This window comes from Anguilla rostrata, chromosome 16 (genome assembly GCF_018555375.3).
Source record: "Anguilla rostrata isolate EN2019 chromosome 16, ASM1855537v3, whole genome shotgun sequence".
NCBI classification, from domain to species: Eukaryota; Metazoa; Chordata; class Actinopteri; order Anguilliformes; family Anguillidae; genus Anguilla; species Anguilla rostrata.
Window position 1 is genome coordinate 33988814 of NC_057948.1, and position 21639 is coordinate 34010452.

Genomic DNA, 21639 nt, shown 5'->3' on the forward strand with positions numbered 1-21639 from the left:
TCACTAATGCACACACTAATGTGCTTACTTATACACACAAACTCACTAATGACACACTTATACACACACAAACTCACTAATGCACACACTAATACATACACAAACTCACCAATGAACAAACTAATGTGCTTACTTATACACACAAACTCACTAATGCACACACTAATACACACACCAACTCACCAATGAACACACTTTTACACACACAAACTCACTAATGCACACACTTATACACACACAAACTCACCAATGAACACACTAATGTGCTTACTTATACACACAAACTCACTGATGCACACACTAATGTGCTTACTTATACACACAAACTCACTAATGCACACACTTATACACACACAAACTCACTAATGCACACACTACTGTGCTTACTTATACACACAGAAACTCACTAATGCACACACTTATACACACAACAATGCACGTATGCACACGCTTATATATGCACTTAAACACACATACACACACTTATACACACACACACATAGGCACATACATACACATATGCATGCACACACGGACACAAGCACGCCCCCATGAACACATACACTTATACACACATACACACACACACACACACATACATACACATGCACGCACACACACACACACTTATACACACATATACATGCACTTATACACACACAACACACGCAGGCAGGCAGGCAGGCACGCATGCACGCACCCATCCACCTACACACTCACGCATGCACTTATGCACACATTTATACACACACACGCATTTACAAACACACACAGAGGAACACTAGCAAGCTGAAAAGCAGATTTTCAGTACTCTCCTCTTGGGGCATGTTGCAACAAAGGCATTACTGACAAAGACTAATGCCTTCAATTTCTTTATCTTTCTTTATTGTAATTCTTACTCTTCAAACTTTAAACATTTTACATATTCAGCACCCAGCACCACCACCCCCTCCCCCCAGTGGACAAGGACCCTAACCCCCCCCACCACACTCTCAGTCTCCAGGTAAGGAGAGTCACAGCTGCTTTCACTTTGAATTAAGACCCCCCACCCCCGCAAAACTACAGAGCCGCAGTCTGGGGCGCACCGCTGTGACTGAGGCGAGGGGCGACTTCAGATCACGTGATCAGGTCGATAAAAAAACGGCAACCGTTCAACAATCGCCTGCCATCGATCTCCAAAGGGACACAAGCGCAGCTCGAACCTTTGGACTTTGGCTGGGAATGTTGCCTACGTTTGCCAAGCGTTACACAAAAACAAAGAGACAGGAAAAAAAAAACAAGACCAGGTCAAAACCTAGTATATGGCTGGACCGGGCCGACCTACGGTGTGACTTCATCACTCACTCAGTCACTCAGTCAGTCACAGACATTCGCGTTTGTAGGGCTGTTGCGGTCCAGCCAAAAAAAAAAAAACGAGGGTGACCCGTCGAAACGTTCGGTGTTACTCACGTCGGCTACATCGACGGCCACTGGGGGAGCTCTTTCGGGGGCGCAGGTGCGCGCGGGGAGAGGGCTGGGGGCGGGCCTGCCCCAGGGGATCATGGGAAAAGCGACTGCTGTGACGCCTGCCATTCAGAACCATGTTCTTGGACTCTCCGAGCCGGGTGATGCGAGCCAGACGCCTGCGCCACAGGCATTTAGTCTCGCTGTGTGAGTCGCCCGGGAGACTGAGGGGGGGGAAGGGGGGGCAGGGAGGGGGGGTCCCTAAAGTGGCTCCTGCAGGGAAAGAGGACCAAACAGGACAGGAAGTGACGTTAATGCATGTCCTTTCACCTCACGCACATGCATGCGCACGCACACGCACATGCACACACAGTGTAGTGTTTAATTATGGACCCTGTTACAGTAACAGGATTTCACCACAGCTGGACGGGGGTGACATGCGAGACGTGACTTAACTGAGTGTGGGGGGGGGCGGGGGCGGGGGCGGGGAGGGTTTATTACACCACGTGCCCAGAATATGCTCATGCCTCTGTAACAAACACTGTCCCCTGGCACAGGACCCGTGCATGCCCCCCCCCCCTCCGGGAAGCTGTGCCCCCACCCCCCTCGCCACCCCCCTCCGGGAAGCTGTGACACACAGGAGGGCTGGCTAATAAGGTCAGCACTTCCACAGTCGTGCCCTCAAAGAGAGGCAGAGGGGCAGAGACAGACCAGTCCATTACCCTCCGTCCTGACCTAACTAGCTCAACAACCCAGGCCCTGGACAATGGACACACGCCGCAGGCAACCCGGAGAAAACACAGCCATTTATCACTTTCCACCCCCCCCCCTCCCCGGGGCAAACTCAGACCCTCCGGCAGGGAGGGAGGGAGGGCGGGGGGGCATCGCCCCAGAGGAACCACCATGTGATGGGACACAAGACCGGATCACACGGGCTGGAACCCCCAGGAGACACAAAACTTCATCTCTAGGCCCTCAGCCAGCCGACAGGTTCAGAGGACACCGCCTGCTTGGAAATCTCCGTCGATGCACTTGGGCCCAACACAACAGGCTGGCTTTCTACCCACAATGCACTGCAGAAGCAAGGGGGGGGGGGGAAGTCACCCAGAAGGTGAAACCTCTGTACCGGTCATGAGAACAGGGGGTGCTTCGTCAACAGCTCCTTTTTTCTTAGCTCGGGTTCCAGAACCTCCCACTGCTGCTCTGACTCGTGGGAATTTAATGTTTTGGTTACCCAAAGTCTGGACTAGGTTCTGTCCCTCTCGCAGAAAACTGTAACCCAACCGTGCAGCAACGATTGTTAAGATTAAATGGGAATCGTTTATTGATTAGTGCAGGCAAGGGAAGGGTAACTTCTCGCAAGAAACTACTACTAAAACACATCCTTTCACGGTGCACAAAAAGTGATAGTTTATCAGGCCTACAGCACCCCCTAGTGGCGGAGTCTTAAATGCCAGGCTATCAGACCGCTTCGACACTGAGCTTGGAGTTGAAGTAGCCTACGCCGGCTATGCCAGTCCAGCATCAGAACCGACATTATGAACAATAGTTTTATATTACAGAAAACAAAGTGCACGAAGTTTACGTCTTTCCTGTTGCAAGACGTAGAGTAAAATAACAGACACTGGGAACAGAAGCGGATTTAACACAGGCTCAGGTGAGTGAAATTAGGCCCATTTTTCTGGATGACGCTTGATCCAAGCAGACGGCAACGGAGACGACCAGAAGACACACGAAAGCTGGCGTTGTTGTGTCAGGTTATATCATATGGACATATGGACTGCATTTATATAGCGCTTTTATCCAAAGCGCTTTACAATTGATGCCTCGCATTCATCAGAGCAATTAGGGGTTAGGTGTCTTGCTCAGGGACACTTCGACACGCCCAGGGCGGGGTTTGAACCGGCAACCCTCCGACTGCCAGACAATCGGTCTTACCTCCTGAGCTATGTCGCCCCATATCAGGTATACTTATTACTTGGCCGTATTTTAGCTTGGCAGAACACTACTGAACTATCTAACGTTGCATAGCTGCACATGAAACGGGCCAACTGTTGCTGGTGCGAATGACGCTTCCAGAGCATGCTGTACCCGGGGAAGGAGTATTATTTACTGCCGTGTGCCTGCAGACACGTCCCCGCGTGGGATACTGACTGCTCCTGCTTCGGGCACCGGACACCACATGCACAGCCGGGTGATAACCCGTCCCATTATTTGGTCTGATGCTGCCACCTCCTGGTTCGAACAGCCCCCTTCTGTTGCAGAGCAACCACACTTCATAAACAGCCGCAAATTTATGAAAGTGGACCCGAACGAAAACAGCCGGGTTTGCCGGATCCGACCCCGAAAGGGCCCAGCTGGGTTTCTGAGTGGCGGCTGTGGGAGATCCTAACCCTGAAGGGGAAACCGCGGTCCTCAGGACGTGTGGATGTTTCACAAAGCACACAGTCTCTTAAAATCCACTCCGTGCATAATTCGACGTGCTAGCTGAGCTACACCTGTCCACAACGTTTGTAAAAGAGGAGAAAAACAACGATGAGTGTGATTAAAAGAACAATAAATCAATATAAACCGTAGCACTGACATGGTGCTCTGCTTCCAGCTTAGAAAGCAGTAAACACGACCGTCGCATTTTTGGGAAAGAAAACACCGCAACTTAAGGTGTGTTGTTAAAAACAACCTCACCAAGTATCAGGCCTTTTAAAATAAACAACTCATCTCCATGACCCCTCGGCTCCACCATAGCTAAACCACCCTGCCAACATTTTCACCCGGAAAAAAGTATCACATGAAGCAATCGTATCCCCGACCAGACAGCCGGCCTAAAAATACTCACTTTAACCTTTCTCTTGGGGTACGAACGCTCCGTCCTAAGTGTCCAGAATAGACAAGAAATCCCTTCTGTAAAATATCGGAGGAAACAAAAATTTCCAGAAAATTAACATTAAAATTCAAGATGGCGGCCAGCACAGGAGAGGAGAGACGGGACGCAGCACCGCCGCCGACAAGAAATAGACCCAGCAATTATCGCACCGCTGACCGCCTCAGAAACATAAACTGGGCTTACAAATGGCCTGAACTGGAGCACTTCTCTGCAAAACCCGGGATTTGTTAAGTGGGCGATCCGTCGGAGCTTGCGGGATCTGGCAATCATCCAGGTTCCCTCGGAGGTGTACAAAAAGTAGTGCAGCAAAACAGAGCACTTTTCCCTTTAAACCGCTTCTGATACCGAGAGAATCCGCAGCTGCGAGTCGGCCCGAAGTTTGCGGCGTCGGGCAGCTGAAGCTACAACCGTGTGCTAGTCCTTAGGCTACTGCAAACATAAACATTCAGTATGATACATGTGATGCAATAATTACGTTTTAATTTTTTTTACACACTTGTAAGTGCTTTATACATTACTCTCGCTTTTTGCCTTTTCGAAAATAATTACTGACTAGGGATTTAAAACAGGATAAGATAAGCTACAAACATGTAGGATATCACTGAGATTTCAATTCCAGGTAGCTAGCCGTAGGCAACACTGCAACCATCAGAAGCGACCAGCACGTTTTAATTTGCCATTTAAACCGCGTAAATTGATTACTCTGGATAAATCAACGTTTTCCCATCGCTGTTATATAAACCAATTAGAGCCTGTTGGAAACAAACAAACAAACAAAAAATAAACTTTGTAATATTCTTTGAATAAGAAATATGTAGCCTATTTAATGTTTTTTTTTTTTTACTAGAAACGAGGCAATTAAACTGTAAAGTCAAATTTTAATTTATAGATACTGTATATTATATATTTGTTTGGTAAGCAGGGACTGAAGGGACTGAAATTTGTCCAGCATATTTAAAATTATGTCATAGCCTATTTGATGCCACCCATTGTGTCATATTATATAATTCTAAACAATTAATAGTATGCAAAGGGAACAGCAAAATTGCATGAACATTTGTTGATCACACACACACACACACAATTTTAAGAAAACAAAAATATTTCCCAATGGGTAAGCCTCATGATTATTCTAATAATTACATGATGTACATGATCATTATGTATGTTATTATTATGTTATGTATATTATATTATCATCATGCAATATGAATGCATGATTACAACATTATATCAAATCCAATTCTCCTCTCCGTTCCGGCAAATGCCTGGGGTCCCTGTATCTGAAAATGGAACATTCCCAGAACAGCATTTAGCCTGATGCTGATGGGATTATTAACTCCAAATGCATCAGATTAGTTCCCTACCCCTGCCCTGTTTGCGCTGTCAGTTTAACTTAGTTTGCCAGAATATTAATCTATCCATCATAGGGCACACACACCGTTCACACACACACTCATAACTATTATACCTAATTAGCCTAACCTGCATGTCTCAGGACTGTGGGAGGAAATCGGAGTGCCCGGGGAAAACCCACACGGACACGGGGAGAACATGCAAACTCCTCACAGAGAGCGGAGTCAAACCTGGGACCTTCTTTCTGTGAGGGGACAGTGCTATCCACCGCACCCTGATTTCATAGCAACTTCTCATTATGACGACTGCATATGTGTCCTTCGTGAAATTAAGATGATTTATTGTGCCTCCCTGAGAGGAGAAGACCAGCATTGGCGTACGCATCTTTTTAAAAACAAAAACTAAGCCTCAATAATCGGCTGGACGAAAGACCAGCATGCTCCAGAACTGGGGTTTTGTACTCCTGATTTAGATTAATTTAGTTGTTTGAAATGACTGAAGAAAACCTGCAATGCAAAAAAAGGTTATATCTAAACAGAAGTAACATGGTAGCATAATATCTCATTGAATGAACTGTGTGTTTAAAAGCAGCGATCTGGAAAAAAGTTTCTGTTATATGCCAAAATGTAATGACTCAAAGTATAAAGGAAAGTATCACAGAGAGTAGACAATGGGCCTCATTCACAAAACGTTTCATAAATTATTCTTACTTTTGCTCTTAAAAATGTTCCTACAAAAAAAAAAAAAAAAACTGAGATTCACGACACATGCGCAGACCTTTGTTTTTGTGTATATCCCAGGTGTATGAGATGATGAATGCTGGCTGTTTGTAAATTTCATGTGCAATCCTGTTCATGTGATTTGCATAAGGACAAGGCCACAAACAAATACCAATAAGAAAGGCGTGATGAATGCCAAAATGTTCTCGGAAACATTCTTCCACGCAATTTACGATCAAATGTGATCGTACACGTTCCGCGAATGAGGCCCAATGTGCGGAACAGCCTGCCAAGTCATGTAGTGGAGAAACTCTGGGGGTTTTTTCTAGACCAGTGTTAGATACTATCTTGCCTGTAGGTAATCAGAGCACTAGGCAGGGAACTGGTGAGCATTGTTGGGCTGAATGGCCTGTTCTTGTCGTTATGTAACATCAGGTTATGTTATGTTAAAGGGGGGGTAGCGCTAGGTAAAGGTACTTTCAATTGTCTTTTTCTAATACTAAAACATGATGCAAGGATGGTCAGGGGTGCAGGACAGTCTGGTGGGGCAGCAGATTTTTTTTGCAGTGTGCTAATCTCCCTGCACGGGTGAGGGTTCGAAGCTGTGATCCCTCCTCTGTCTGTTACCTGTCCGAATAAAGCAGACTGCATGAAAGGAGGGCAGGTGTGTCCTGTCTCACTTAAAAACATAAAAAAGATTGATATAATGATGATATAATTTTACAGAAAAACTCCACCAGGGGACAAAATGTGCTTAAAAATACAGATAATAATAAATTAAAAAATGTGTTTCATTTGGTTCCTGTTTTAAAATTGCGTACATTTTGGTGATTAGCTTTTAAACAGCAGAGATTGCTGGCTATCTGGCTCCAAAGTTTCCCTTGTTGAAGGACTGTTTTTGCAATTTGAGGTAATTCATTTTTCAAATGGTCATTTCCTTTAAAAGTCATATAAGGCAACCTTGGACTGCGGAATTCTTCTTCTTCTTCTTCTAAATCTTATTCTACTTATTATTATTCCTGGTTTTGTAAATGTGTACCTCATTCGGACTAAAACTGGATTGTACAGGTGTGTCCTGAATTACTCCTCAGACCATGTGTACAGTAAAATGATTAAACCGGTCCATTAATCTGGGATTAATGTGGGAATCTAAACTGGGAATCAAATGTCACTGTTAACCCAGTGTCCAATTCTCATTTTGACTGCCAGCAACAGTTATCTGGGTTGTAGCTGAGTTAAAACCATGCTGCATGCTTTTGTCTTTAGGTACAAAAAAAATACACGGTAAATTCCCTCTGGATCTCTGAAAACCATGCAGCGTGTTGTGCGCTGTGTTTGATGCACAGCTGTGAAACAATCTGGGTTTGACACCGTGACCATTAAGCCATCACCCACTCACATTCCTGTCGACAGTAGTGTTAATAAATATGTTGCTTTTGTTTTATAAATATAACTTTATTTGTCCAGCAACTTTTTATAGCCGTACAGCTCGCTGAGCTTCCCATAATAAAATCATTACAGGAGAGATTAAACACAGGGTAGAGAAGAGAGAGGAGGGTGTCTGGAGGCCATTGTGAAGGGAGGAAGGGTTTTAGTTGGCAGGATAAACAATTTTTTTAATCAAGAGTGAATAATTATGGAGGGAACCTTATATGTCTGGTGCAACTTGCTTTGAAATGATCAATTCTTTAATTCAAAAACGTTATTTAACATGTATACTGGAGCATATATTTGACACTTTTCAATGAAAATCGAGGCTATATATTTTTTTTAATCACCACAAGGGAAGTTTTCAGTTTGACAGACCAAAGACACAAAAAGTATAGGCTGCTATTTCAATTTAATTAAAAAATATATTTGTTATCCTTCCAAACGCTTTCCCTGGGGGTTTACTTTCTCACTAAATGAGAAAACTCTGTAACTTGTACAAATAAATATATTGCGTATAAATGTAACAAAATATTAACAAAATATCTGCTTATAATAAAACCTCTTTAAGGTCGAAGTTATGCTCAAAATAAGTTACGGTTTAAAACTTTACAGGGACTGTTCTCGCGGTTCATAACCGAGAATACGCGCAGTGCGCGAGCGAATGGTCCAGGTCAAAACCTGATGGGAAACAGCGCCACCTGCTGACATAAACAAGACATAGGCTGCAACAAGGCCAAACCAGAAGAGAACGTTGAGGAACTTGTGGGCACAGGCACTTTATAATCCGGATCCTTCGTTCTCAAATCTATCTGTAATACACCTGGAAATACTCGTACTGCTGTGCTGTGGGGAATGTTATTTGAAGGTACACACCTGTAATTATGTAAAGTTAGCACGGTCTTTCATGTGTGCGTCCCCGTTTCATGCGTCGGCTGTTTGGTTTCATGTCTAAGCCCACCTGCTGCAGGATTTCAGCATCTCGTGCTGTGCGTGTGGAGATATAGCAGGCTGGCGAGCTCTCATCAATCAGTCTTCTTTCTTTGGAGATTTCCAAAATGGAAGCATTGAACTCGGCCCAGCAGAGCTTACAGCCCCACACAGCTTGGCAATACATAGGACATCCGTCATCCGAAATCAAAGAGCTTTGTGCATAAAACTTGCCAATCATCTGTGGATGGAAATAAGCGAACAGTTTTAGAACAAAAGTAAAATCTAGTAGATAAGGGGTAGGTAAAATTGGCTCATAACTGTATCTGAGTAGACTATATTGTTGACTAGCTTGCTTCCATTTAAATGCGAGTTTTTAATTTGTACAATTTCAGTGGAATACATTATAGCCTACGTTGTACATTTGGATTGTCATTGAAGGGAACCGCCATAACCTGATTATATTAGGTCTATATAATACATTAAATACCTGACGACTGAATTGCATAATAGGGTAGTGATTGCATATAGTAATTCGCCGAAAAATTCACGTAGAAGGCCAGAAAGCCTAGATTCAATAGGTTGAATCAGGAATAGAATCAGGACCATGCATATTAAGTAAATAGTCCGTGATGGTTGTGATCATTTTTCGGGAAGGGTATTTCGCTAATCGCTCTGAATTACTGCGTTACCATGCAAGTCTCCCCAAAACAATTTCTGTGAAAATAGTTCGTCTTGTTATGAATATTTAGCAGGTGGCAATATGACCGAATCATGCACCATGCCACTGCTTGTATCGAATGAGATCTCTTGTAGTAGCCGACCTACATCAGTTCCGCTCCCTGTAAACTTGGTATTAAGTTCCTGTTCAGAATGACTAACCCAGGGAGAAAGTTTGGTGTGGTAACGCCACAATATCCGATCAGACTGACTATCATACGAAAGAACACGGCTTTCTGTGACACCGAAGAGAAATGAAACGCTGTATCACTTTCAGAAACCGCTATTAATAACTGTGGAATCAAAACAACCTTTGACAATGACGTGCGTGACATGAGCTAGTCAACGCAGCGTCGTAGCCCGTTTTGTAGTTAATTAGCTAGCTCGCGGTGTCCATCAGTGGTAAGTAAAACCTGGTGAATAGTTTTGAATTGTATCAAGTTTTTGCGAGTGTGAAAATCAAGTGAGAATAATAGCGGCCGTCGGTCATTTTTACATTAAGCCTGTATCATGTAACCGACACCATTTACAGAATGTTTACAACTAGTTTGCATACTCTTGACCACAGAAGTGAATGTATTGGCACCTTTCTGTTAGTTCTTTTACGACATTCCAAACCAAACATCCTAACATTTTTTTCCTTCACTGCTTTTCCTTCTCGATGTAGGCTACCTGTGAAATGATGATACCAACGAAGCTATGCCTTCCGTTAGTAGCGTTTGTAAATCTTTTCAAAGCTGTTTACGATGCTACAAGTTCTGTGACAGTTTTCTGGACTAGCCTACGTTACTATGCAGAGCTGGTCTACAATTGTAGCGGGGCCTGTTCATTTGTTGTTTTCTGCTTTCAAACATACTATTTTACCAATGGACAGCTTTTGTCTAAAGGGAAAATATTTTGCATGGACGTTACGAATGGACAGAGTGTTTGATACATAGACACAGGTGGCTGCTTTATGTAACAGGTGTAACAGATTTTGAACAGTAATTTGAAGTTTTTCATTTTTTTCCCCAAGAATAGGCTACTTTATGTTGGTTGACCTCAGCAGAGGCACAGATGTGGCTTTGGGGGAACAAACATACTGCAGACTGACTTTTTGTTTTCATTGTCGGTTTTCATGCACAATACCACATTTTTGGCCAAGCATCATCGACAATTTGTGGTTTACCAAATGTGTTCCGCTTCTTAACCTTGCAGAGAGACTCTACCATTTTGGAACGGGAAAGGATAAATAATATATATATATTTTTTTTCCTCTCACAATTTGGAGGAACATTGACCGATCAATGATAACACTACTGGTTTTGTGGTACTTTGACAGCTGTAAAGTTAGTTATTAATAAATCACAATAACTGACCCATACATTGATGCTACCAAAACCTTTACCCCCTATTTATGCAAGATCATAAATTGAATTTGTTTGAACAATAAACTAGCAGTTGGCACAGAACATCATTACTGCATTGGCCTACTTGAACACTGAACTGTATTTAGGTCTCAGATTTCTACGTTATTCTTTAATTATTAAATAAAACAACAGCAAAAACGACAAACTTCAGTGGGAATGTTCAAAGGGTTTCCTGTGGAATTACAAATGAGAATTTGCTCTTCAGCAAATAATTCTGGTGACATTTTCAGACCACGGATAGAATTTACAAATCTGGTCAAATTTTGTTGATCTCCGTCCTGGTTCCTGTTTCTCTCTTTCGAGTCTGGTGCGGGTGGCGAAATTAGCTTCCTGTAAGACAACGGGCTGTGGTGTTGCACTGTGAGAAATAGAATCATAATTGTAATACAATTGAATTATGTTTAAATAATTACCAGATGGCCCTACCCAGGGCAGCTTGCCAAGTTCTACATGTTCGTTAAATGTAATCCATTTACACAGCTGGATATTTAGTGCAGCAATTCAGGTTAAGTACCTTACTCAAGGCTACAATAGCTTTATATAGGGGCGACATAGCTCAGGAAGTAAAAGCGGTTGTCTGGCAGTCGGAGGGTTGCCAGTTCGATCCCAGCCCTGGGCGTGTGGAAGTGTCCCTGAGCAAGACACCTAACCCCTAACTGCTCTGGTGAATGAGAGGCATCAATTGTAAAGCGCTTTGGATAAAAGCGCTATATAAATGCAGTCCATTTACCATTTATAATGGTAATGCCACACCTGGGAATCAAACCTGCAACCTTGTAGATAGGAGCCCAGCTCTAGCCCTTGTGCCTGCAAGGCCACTGCGGCCTGCTGCTTTAATGAGATCATCCTGGAACAGGTTTTTCATCTCAGTTTTGCATTTCAGCATCTTGCAGTGTTTTGTCGGGTCAGTGCCTACATGCAAACTTGAATGCAAACATCGTGCTTTTATTTGCTGTGGAAGTTGTTTAAAGTTGCTGTCAGAGTTGTGCCCCTCCGTAACCTGAAGAAAAATAAAGAGCTTTGGTGCTGATCGGTGCTGATCGGTGCTGATCGGTGCTGATCGGTGCTCACTGCTATGAAGAGCAGAATGGTGAAGTGGTCTTATTGTATAAGCGCATCTTGCTCTCTGTCTCCCAGGCAAGGCACCCGCTGTTGTTTCAAGACGAGAGATCTGTGATGCTGTCTCCAGGGTAGAGAGGTAAGGAAGGCCCTCTCCCTCCTCCCTCTCTTTCTCCCTCTTTCTCCCTCCTTCCCTCTCTTTCTCGCTCCTGCCGTCTCATTCCCTCCTTCCTGCCCCCCCCCTCCCCCCCACGCCCAACAAAAGATACTTACCCAGCAGGCTTTGAGCCAGTAGGGGCCAGTGCAACAGAACTGGCAGCCGTTTGAGACTTAACACCTGGGGGACCTGGGCAGGCCTCTGATTGGTGCAGCAGGGGGGGGGGGGCTGTTTGTGACATCACAGAACCTGGCTGTCCATCACCCATCAGACTCGAGCGCGGTCTCTGGGTTTTACCAGCGAGCACACGCACACAAATGTTCCCAGATCAGCACTAAAACGGGCCGCTACCGAGCTCTGCCATTTCCGTTCGCTGATCCTGGATCAGTGGAGCCAACGAAAGCAGAGCAGCGGCAGGTCCAGGCTCCGCCCCCTTTTTCCCCACGCCCGGCACAGGCGCGACGTTAACGTTGTGAGTTTCGCTGAAACCGCCGCGCGCTGCGGTGCCGCGCCACGCCGCGCTCGCGGGCATATAATGGAGGGCTTGTGCGGTCGGCGCTGATGGAGGTTAATGCCCAGATAATGCCCACATTGTCACTGCGCTTGGTGTGGTGAAGTGGGTAAAGTGGACCCTCTCTGTGGCTGAGAGAGAACTGCGGGAAACTGGGAGTGTACAGCGCAGGCTTTATATTATTGTTATTATTATGATTATTATTATTATTGTTATTATTATTATGATTATGATGATGATGATTATTTTTTTATTATTATTATTATTATTATTATTATTATTACATTTTGGCATGTATCAGATGATCTTATGGAGGACGATTTACACATATTGCATTGTGTTCTTTTTTTTATTAACATAAAATCCATTTATACAACTGGGCAACTGAGATTAAGTATGCAGTAAAATGTACTTCAGCAGAACCCTGAATAGTTTCTTCCTTAAAGGTAATGGCGGTTCCCCTTTTATGGTTTGAACGTGGCCTATAGCCTACTGGTCCTGTGCCCAGGTGGCCCAGAGTTTATATGGCAGTACTGCCCTTTATCTGAGCCTTGTGCTGCCCCACCCCGCCTGTGTTTAATTAGGCGATTATACCCAACGAAACGGCCTATTCTGCACACAGTGTGTGGCCTACTTTGAAACCTCTGGGCTGTGTTTGACTGTGTTCAACCGGTTGGTATGAAATACAGAAATAATAACTTTATCTATTCAGTGTTTTTATTAAAAGGGTGTGAAACAAGATTTGGAAAACATACAACGTATATACAAAAACATCCATACACAAATGCAGAAGAAATAGTTATTAAAAAATTATATTTATTTGTAAATAATATAATAAAATATGCAGGATAATTTAAATGGCAATGTATTTGACAAAATTGTAAAAAGTTTGAGTGTGTGAGACCAATATGAATGTGCTCAATGTGAAAGACTAACATTTCTGTCGCAGTCATTCACCAGCATCCCAATAGTATTGAACAGCAATAAAAGATTGAGCACCAGCAATAAAAGAACAATCTGGGGCAAAAGGCATGAGCTCAGCTCTAAAGAACTTTTGTTAGTGCACGTGCATCAGACTTCAATGTCCAGACCTATTCAGTGTGGACAGACAGACAGACAAGGGTGATGACGCACTGTCCGATTTTAAACCTGGATTTCAGTAAAAAAATTATTTATTTTCTGGGCTCCGGGACAGGTTTGAATATAAGATCAGTGTTTTTCTCAGGCATAACTGTCCAGGGCTTTGTGAAAGCTGAATGCTAGAACATAACCATGATGTATTTTACCATTTTTAATTACTCATGTCCTGAAACCAGGTGGCTGGTCTGTGCCCGTCGCTCGCTGGCAGTCACGTTGGCGGGAATGAGCCATTAGAGGTGGCAGACAGTGTGTGGGCACAATCACAACACGGCGGCGGGGGTGGGGGGTGGGGGCGGGCGGGTTTTACCTGTCACTGCGGGCCTGTCGCCATGGCGCTTCCCGCGCATGCTCGCTGCTCTCCCGCTCGCTCGCTCGCTCCGCACGCAGACGGGTCTCGGGGCTGCTCTTCCTCTACCTCAGACGTGCGGAGTCTATTCACCTTCACGTGCGTCCCGCCAAATGGCCTGAGAGAGGACCCTGCATCCTGCTGCGCTGCTTTCCTGCCTTTCCTTGCCCTCACTGTCCTTCCCAATTATTTCCTGTCTTTCCCTGGTATTCACTGTACTTCCCCATTATTCCCAGGTATTCCCTGTCTTTCCCTAGTATTCCCTTCTTTCTCTGGTATTCCCTGTCCTTCCCTGGTATTCCTGTTTTTCCCCAGTTTTCTTTGTCCTTTACTGGTATTTCCTGTCCTTCCCCAGTATCCCCTTCCTTCTCTGGTATTCCCTACAACATGCCGTGCACGGCATCCATGTCTTTTCTGCGGTGGTCCTGTTCTATTAATTCATTTGTTTTAACCTTTGTTTTATCCGAAGTCCCTTTCAGACGAAGACTCACCTGTGCAGCCCAGTTAAAAGCATGAACATTACAAAGACAGGCATGTGCACTGAAACCAAGCATCCGATAGGGGGGTTATAGCACACACAGGCATCCAGCAGCTTCTCTGCCTCCTGATTGGCTCCCTGAGCCTGGTCCTAAATGCAGCCCCTTGTTGCGATCGTGGCATGCAGACGTACCCCTTGTCCTTTTAGAAAGTCTGGTCAACAGGAGGCAGGAGGGTGCAGTCTGGATGTAGGAAATGCCCACCGACCAATCAGCCGAGCTCACGGCCTTCTCCCGTAACTGGAGGGAAGTCACAGGGGCCGCACAGCGGGCTTCCGCGACCAACCGCCGTCCTCAGAGAATGAAAGGGCGACGGCCTTTTAAAAGTGCGTGGCTTTTTTTTTTTTTTTAACAAAGTGGGTTTGGAGAGGGGCGAGAGAGGGGGAAGCCGAAAAAAAAAAAAAACGGGTTTTTCTAAATTCAAGCGCTGTTGCTCTTTCCAAGGCAAGGCTCCACAACCGGTGGTGCGAATTCTGAGCGGGGGGAAAAAATAAAAATAAAAATAAAAAAAGAACTGGTGGAATCACTGAGTTCAGAGAGCCCCTTAATTTATGGTTTCTTAAAATAGTTCTGCGGGAGGGAGTTCCCTCTGCACGGAGCTATTTAAGGATGGCGGGGGCGGGGGCGGGGGCGGGGTTAGGGTTAGGTTAGGGTTGGGGGTGAGAGGGTGGAGGGGACCTCACTGTAGTCTGGTGGCTTTGTTTTTTTTTTGGGGGGGGGGGTGTCATTGTCATTTGAGGTGGTGTGGTTTGTCCCCAAGTGAGCCCCCTTTCCTGAAATAGTATTATACCATTAACCACACAGGGGTGCTCAGCTACAGTTCAGCTCAGCTACGGTAGTCTGCTGCTTAAGCTCCAGTTGGGCTGCCAGAGTCATTTAAAGGCTGCTCCCCAACTGAGGCTAAATAACGAGGAGGAAGAGGAGGAGTATGAAGGAGTGCTAAAAAGGACTCTGCTTACTCTACCTCCCTAAAGTCATGGCTGTGCATGAACCACAGTCCCTTTAACCTGCAGTTTTTCTTTAATCTGCAGGAATCGTCCAGTGGCAGACGGGATTTTGGATGAACTGATGTGACTAATTGCAGCTCTTTAGAATTGTGAGGTGTGTTTTCATCTTTTCTTTTTTCTTCTATTTCCACATCCCCTATAATGCTGTTTGGATAGATGTAGCTAGATGGCGCCATTGAGTCACACTTCAGTGTACAGCCTGAGAAAGGTATAAATGATGTGTCACAAGAGATTCGCACGTGCAGTTACTTTTCCTGTGCTTTTTTTTTTTTTTTTTTTGTGGTGCAGGAGGCAGGATGTTTGTTTTAAATCCTGTCATAATGTTGGAACTGTCAGCACCAACTCCCACCTTCAAAACATTGTGAAAGCGATATTAAAGCAATGTTTTGAAGGCATGTGAATGTGATATTGCACTGTGGTACATCCATGCAGGTGTGATGTTGTGTTCTGGAGATATGTGGATGTGATACAGAATTCTGAACATGTGTATATGTGATGTAGTATTCTGAATGTGTGTAAAAGTGATAGTGTTATGAGTATATGTGGATGTGATCTAGCGTTCTGAACGTGTGTGGATATGATATCATGTTCCGAATGTGTGTGAATGTGATATCATGTTCTGAATGTGTGTGAATGTGATATCATGTTCCAAATGTGTGTGAATGTGGTATCATGTTCTGAATGTGTGTGGATGTGATATCATGTTTCGGATGTGTGTGGGCATGCTGTATTATGTTCCAGATGTGTGTGGGCATGCTGTATTATGTTCCAGATGTGTGTGGGCATGCTGTATTATGTTCCAGATGTGTGTGGGCATGCTGTATTATGTTCCAGATGTGTGTGGGCATGCTGTTGGTGTTTCCCGCAGGTGTTTCTCTGATGCTGGTGAATCCCCCCTCCTGGCTGTGACTGCTCTGCACTTCCTGTTCCCAAACGGCGGTGTTCCCGCCATGGCCCTGCCCCCGATCCTCGCCCTCTCCCCTGTCCTGGCGCTGCTCGTCGTCGTCCCCGGTTACTCTCAGTACGCGGGACGAGGAGGCCGGCCCCTGCTCCTGTACGATCGCACCCTCCAAACCGAACGGCAGTGCAACAACGCTTGTAAGTGTGCTGTGGCCTGTGGTCCTTTTAGATTCTTACAGGAGACCGAGCAACATGGTGACCTTCTGTCTGTCCATAGATCAGCCAAACTGTTTTTACACATGGAAGCACCTTCTTTATCCCCAGTGCACTGGTGACTTAAATAATATAAAAACTGTTATGTATGCTTATGTCTGCTGAACAAATTCATGCATGTATATGGGTGGAGGGGGGAGCTGCAATATGTTGTGAAGCATGTTTTGACAAGTTTTTTAGGATGTTTTATATATGTTACAGACACATCTGATAACATTTTTTAAAACATTCCCAAGATATGTTTTTACAGGAACACTACATATTTATAGTACTATATTACACAAATGATAACAGTGGTTTTCTCTGCAGAAGATGAAATACACTGAAAAGCCCTTATTGTATTTTCAGTCATTATTTAGATTTAATTTAGATTTAACTGCATTGCTGTTATTGGATGCGTTCAGCACTGGCACCCAGGAGGCAGTTGCAACACGATTTCCTGTGATTTCCACGAAAAATTGAGGAGCTGAAATGAGAAGAATTGTTTGAGATTCTGGAGGTGGTTTAACAGCCAAGACTGAGACCATTTGTGCAATCCTTGAAAAAACGGAAACTTTAGACAGCCTTTTCTTGCCGCGATGAACGAAATCCAACCCGTAACATCATTTGTGAGGAATTTCTAACGATTTAATTTTTCATCTCGACTATTCCAAATGCAGAATAGGCCTACTTGACACGAGGGCTTTACTGAGTGAAACAACGTTTTTTTTTTCTTTCCTATACACGCGAGCCTAAAATAGAAAAAAGGCTTTTTTTCATCAATCTTTATATTTGAGGGACGGAAAGCAATTTCAAAAGCGGGGCCCATGTGTTTAAGATTTAAGATGAAAGGCATATTTGGGCTGAGCCGAGATGTTTATGGGCTTGGCGCTGCTTGCGATGGCTACGCGGCTTTCATCTGCGCTGTCCGGACACGTTCGTTTTTTGTTTAACCGGGACCGCAGCGAGCGCCACACACGCTGTCACCTGAGCGTCTGCGATCGCACAAAAAAGGGCGGGGGGGGGGATTTGGGGGGCGCGTTTGACTTGGTGTCACCTCTGGATTATGAGCGGAAGAGTCTGCGATAGAACCGCCCCTCCTCCCCGACCCTCGCGCAGAGTTTCCAAACGGCTTATAGCGAAACGCGGCGTATCAGACGGGCGTAAAACGTAATCGTCGTCACCATCTGGAAATCGGCAACTTGGTATAAAGATGGTCAAAGTGTACATAATCGCCGGGCATGCCTTCTTCAGATAGCTTTAGGATACAGGCCGCTCTCTCCTTCTGCGGTGACCTCTAGTTACATTGCATTACATTGCAGAACGTCCCTTCTCGTACGGCGACAGCTATGATTTTAGGTCCTGTTTTCCCAGAGACTGTTTGGAAGGAACCGGAGTGTTGTCAAAAAAAAAAAAAAAAACGGAGGAAAACAGCTGGCCCCCTCGAGTGAGCCCTGGGGACCGGCGACGCGCGTCAGAGGGTCAAGCCCACGGTCTGCAGCGGCTGTCTGCAGCGGTTGTTTTCAGCTCGCGCAACGCTTCCAGTCGTCTGCAGGGGGCGAGCCGGGGAGTTTAGCGAGTAAATATGAAATTTTGCGAGTTGTTGGCGGCATGCGTATTCGGAGCTCGGAGCACGAGGCAGTGTGTGTGTGTGTGTGTGTGGGGGGGGGGGGGGGTTACCGCGAGGGGACGACCTGCCTTCCTCATCACGTTGTGTCTCCAGCTCCCAGCATGCACTGCTGGGAAAAGCCTGAACTTGAGACTGTGCGGTGCAGTGTCAGGCCTGGCTGGCCTGTGATGTGCTGTGCTGTGCTGTTCTCTGCAGTTCAGGTTCGGGGGTCGATGCCATTGCACTTCAGTCAATTCCAGGAAAAATGGCTGAAATTCAGTTCGAGATATTTCAGTTTCCGGGAATCACAATGGAAGTGACCCCTGTCCAACGGTGGGGGGCGTGGTTTGATGCGTGTGTTGTGTGCTGCGGTGTGTTACGGCACGTGAGTGAAACAGGCCTCCTCTCCCCCCCCCCCCTCTTTTTTTCTCTCCCTCCCCCCCGCCCCCACCACCCCCCCCAACCGGCAACAGACTCAGGAAATAACACACTGGTCTCCAGCAGCCTTCCCAGTCCACTGCAGACCCGGTGGCCGGGGCCTCTGACGCTAACGCTAACCTCTTGACCGTGTGTGTAGCTGCTTTCCGTGTCGTCCCGAAGCGCTCTGTTCGGGGGGAGGCGTGGGGGGACTCTGGGGCTTGGAGCTGAGCAGACCACTTTCTGACCCACGTGCGGACATTTTACATCGACCAAACTTCAGCCTTCTTCACTTCCTTTTGCACGCCCTACCCACCTCGATTCAGCTCACTGGTCTCTAAAAAAAGAAACCAGTTATCAAGTTGACTTACCTAACTAAAAACTGCCAAACTCTAGCTGCTTTAAGAAATACAGGTCAAGTTTTTGATTTCACCAATGTCAAAGTTAGCCCATAGGAAGGTTCGACGGGCAAAACATGTTGAGGTGTTTGGTGCTCTTGGGAGGTCACATTTTGCCATAGCTGTAAACCTCATACCCTTATTCATGTAGAGCACAATGTAATACATTGTAAATATGTTGACCTTTTAGAAAAATATAAATACATTTTGCTGCTATGTATTATAGAAATATGTTGCAAAATCTGAAAATAGCAATAATTGATTTGAGTGCACTTATGTTGTTGAGTATTGTAATATTGTTTTTCATCTTAATAATGTATTTGATTACTATGTATTAAAGTTAGTATGTTCCATTTCCATGAAGTTAACTTTTTATCGCTGTCTTTTGCCTTATAAATGCAAGCTGTTGCTGCAGTACGTAACAGAGCTAGCGGCCTTTTGAGAATGAAATGGGTGCTCTTTGTCAGAGTTTTGAGACCTGAAATGTGGGGGCGTGGGGTGGAGGGGGTGTGTGTGCTGCTAATGGGGGGACTGCTGGTGGGGGGGGGGACTGTTTTCGTCCACTGGAGCAGGGGCAGGCACTCTGCCGAAGACTTCTGGAATTAGGACAAAGAAACAATTTTGGGTGAAATTGTTTGCTTTTCATATCTTTCCGCACAAAACCCAATGTTATTTCAGTGCGCGGTCTAGCAATGGCTGTTTGTTTTCTTTTACAAATTCTTGGGACGTCAAAAATGCCTCGCTCTCTCTCTCTCTCTCGCTCTCTCAGTCCCCCTCACTCTCTCTCTCTCTCTACCCGCTCTCTCAGTCCCCCTCTCTCTCTCAATCTATCCTCTCTTTCAGTCTCTCTCTCGCTCTATCTCTCTCAATCTACCCTCTCTCTTAGTCCCTCGCTCTCTCGCTCAGTCCACCCTCTCTGTCCCTCTCCTTCGCTCTCTCTTGCTTTTTCTCTCTCTCAGTCCCTAAATCTCGCTCTCTCTCTCAACCCACCCTTTCTCTCAGTCCCTGCCTTTCTCTCTCCCTCAGTCCCTCTCTCTCTCTCTCTCTCTCTCTCTAACAAAGAGACGTTTCTTCGCACGTTGGGTCAGGGGTGTGTGATTCACGGATTCCTGCGCCTGACGGGCCTCTCCTGTGCTTTTGGCCTGTCCCGTGGAGCTGCAGGCTGCTCTTGGGTTTCGGGTCCAAGGAACACTCCATTTTACAGACCTCTGAGGTGTTGGGAGCCAGCGTGGGGGCCGACTCTTCAATGAGTAAATGTTGATCTTTCCATTTGAAATGGAGTTGGGGGTACAGCCTCAGGGGCAACAGCACAGCTGCGTTTCAGATGAGAAAGTCACCACGCTGAACTCCCAGAAGTCACTTATTGTAGCCAGAAGTCACCGGGGGTGTGGCAATAGGGCAAAGTTTACATACCTCCTCGATGTTTTCTCACATATCTGGGTGTGGCGGTGTGGTAAACGCACATTAGCGGATTTATTCTGATGTAACGGTAAGTCTAAAGGTATCGCTGGCTGTTGTTCGTACATGTGATACGAGAGTTCAAAATGTGTCTGGAATCGGTGAGAAATTCGCTAAGTTGCCAACACTGGCCTGAGGAGACTGGTTTCGCTCCCCTGAACTCGAGTTTTTGTATTTTTTTTTTGGAATCTGTGGGCTTGGAATGGTGTGATGAAATATGATGGAATTTCCTCCTATATTTCTGAGATTGATTAATCTGAGAAGTATTCATTTTGATAACCAGGATAAAAGGAATCTCCCCCCCCCTTCTCTTTTCCCTTAACATGCTGAAACTGTTTTTCAGGTCGGACCAATCCAGCGTGTAACTGGTATATTTTTGAGAAAAGGAACAGCAGGTGCTATTTTTTTTGGTGTCCAGATGTTAGCGCCTGCCAAAACATCCCCCTGGAAGACCTTCTACCAAACCACGGTACGTGCCTTTCAGAAGGGTTTCTCCTGGTTGCCACGGACACCTGGAGTGGTGTAAAATTAAAGAGGGACAAATTATTCTGCTATTCACTCAGACCTGACAGACCTGGTGCATTATTATGCTCATTTTTTGTTTTGTTTTTTTCCAGAAATGAATGACCAGTCAGTCTTTGGACCTGCCGGTTCCGTGTCTGATCGCACCAGCGAGGGGGGCCGTGCTGTGGCCCAGGCCCACAATCAGGCTCCAGTACAGGCCCAGAATCAGGCTCCAGTCCATGCCCAAAATGTGGTTCCAGTCCAGGCCCAGAATACGGATCCAGTCCTGGCCCAGAATAAGACTCCAGTCCATGCCCAAAATGTGGTTCCAGTACAGGCCCAGAATAAGGATCCAGTCCATGCCCAAAACGTGGTTCCAGTACAGGCCCAGAATAAGGATCCAGTCCAGCCAGAATAAGACTCAGTCCTGCCCAAAGTGGTTCCAGTCAGGCCGAA

At 45.5% G+C, this 21639-nt stretch overlaps 1 protein-coding gene and 1 long non-coding RNA gene across 7 annotated transcripts in view; one reads left to right on the forward strand and one right to left on the reverse strand.

The window, feature by feature from the left end:
* kmt5b (lysine methyltransferase 5B) overlaps positions 1 to 4961 on the reverse strand; it is a 15319-nt gene extending 10358 nt beyond the window's left edge. The window contains exons 1-3 of one of the 3 annotated variants that reach the window (XM_064311965.1): positions 4511 to 4961; positions 4280 to 4344; positions 1450 to 1716 (exon numbers count right to left, since the gene is read on the reverse strand). In XM_064311965.1, coding sequence (XP_064168035.1) covers positions 1450 to 1582 — 133 coding nt within the window. In that variant the 5' untranslated portion in view covers positions 1583 to 1716; positions 4280 to 4344; positions 4511 to 4961. The other 2 variants (XM_064311966.1, XM_064311968.1) reach the window with 2 other exon arrangements.
* LOC135241499 (uncharacterized) lies at positions 2747 to 21593 on the forward strand. Of its 4 annotated transcripts, none has more exons than XR_010326009.1 (6): positions 2747 to 3100; positions 12027 to 12087; positions 15670 to 15739; positions 16514 to 16743; positions 21023 to 21148; positions 21297 to 21593. It is a non-coding gene; the product is annotated as an uncharacterized LOC135241499 (long non-coding RNA). The 4 variants fall into 4 exon arrangements; XR_010326007.1 differs by lacking the exon at positions 2747 to 3100 and adding an exon at positions 8555 to 8698; XR_010326008.1 differs by lacking the exon at positions 2747 to 3100 and adding an exon at positions 8810 to 9059.
* Positions 21594 to 21639: the final 46 nt, after the last annotated feature.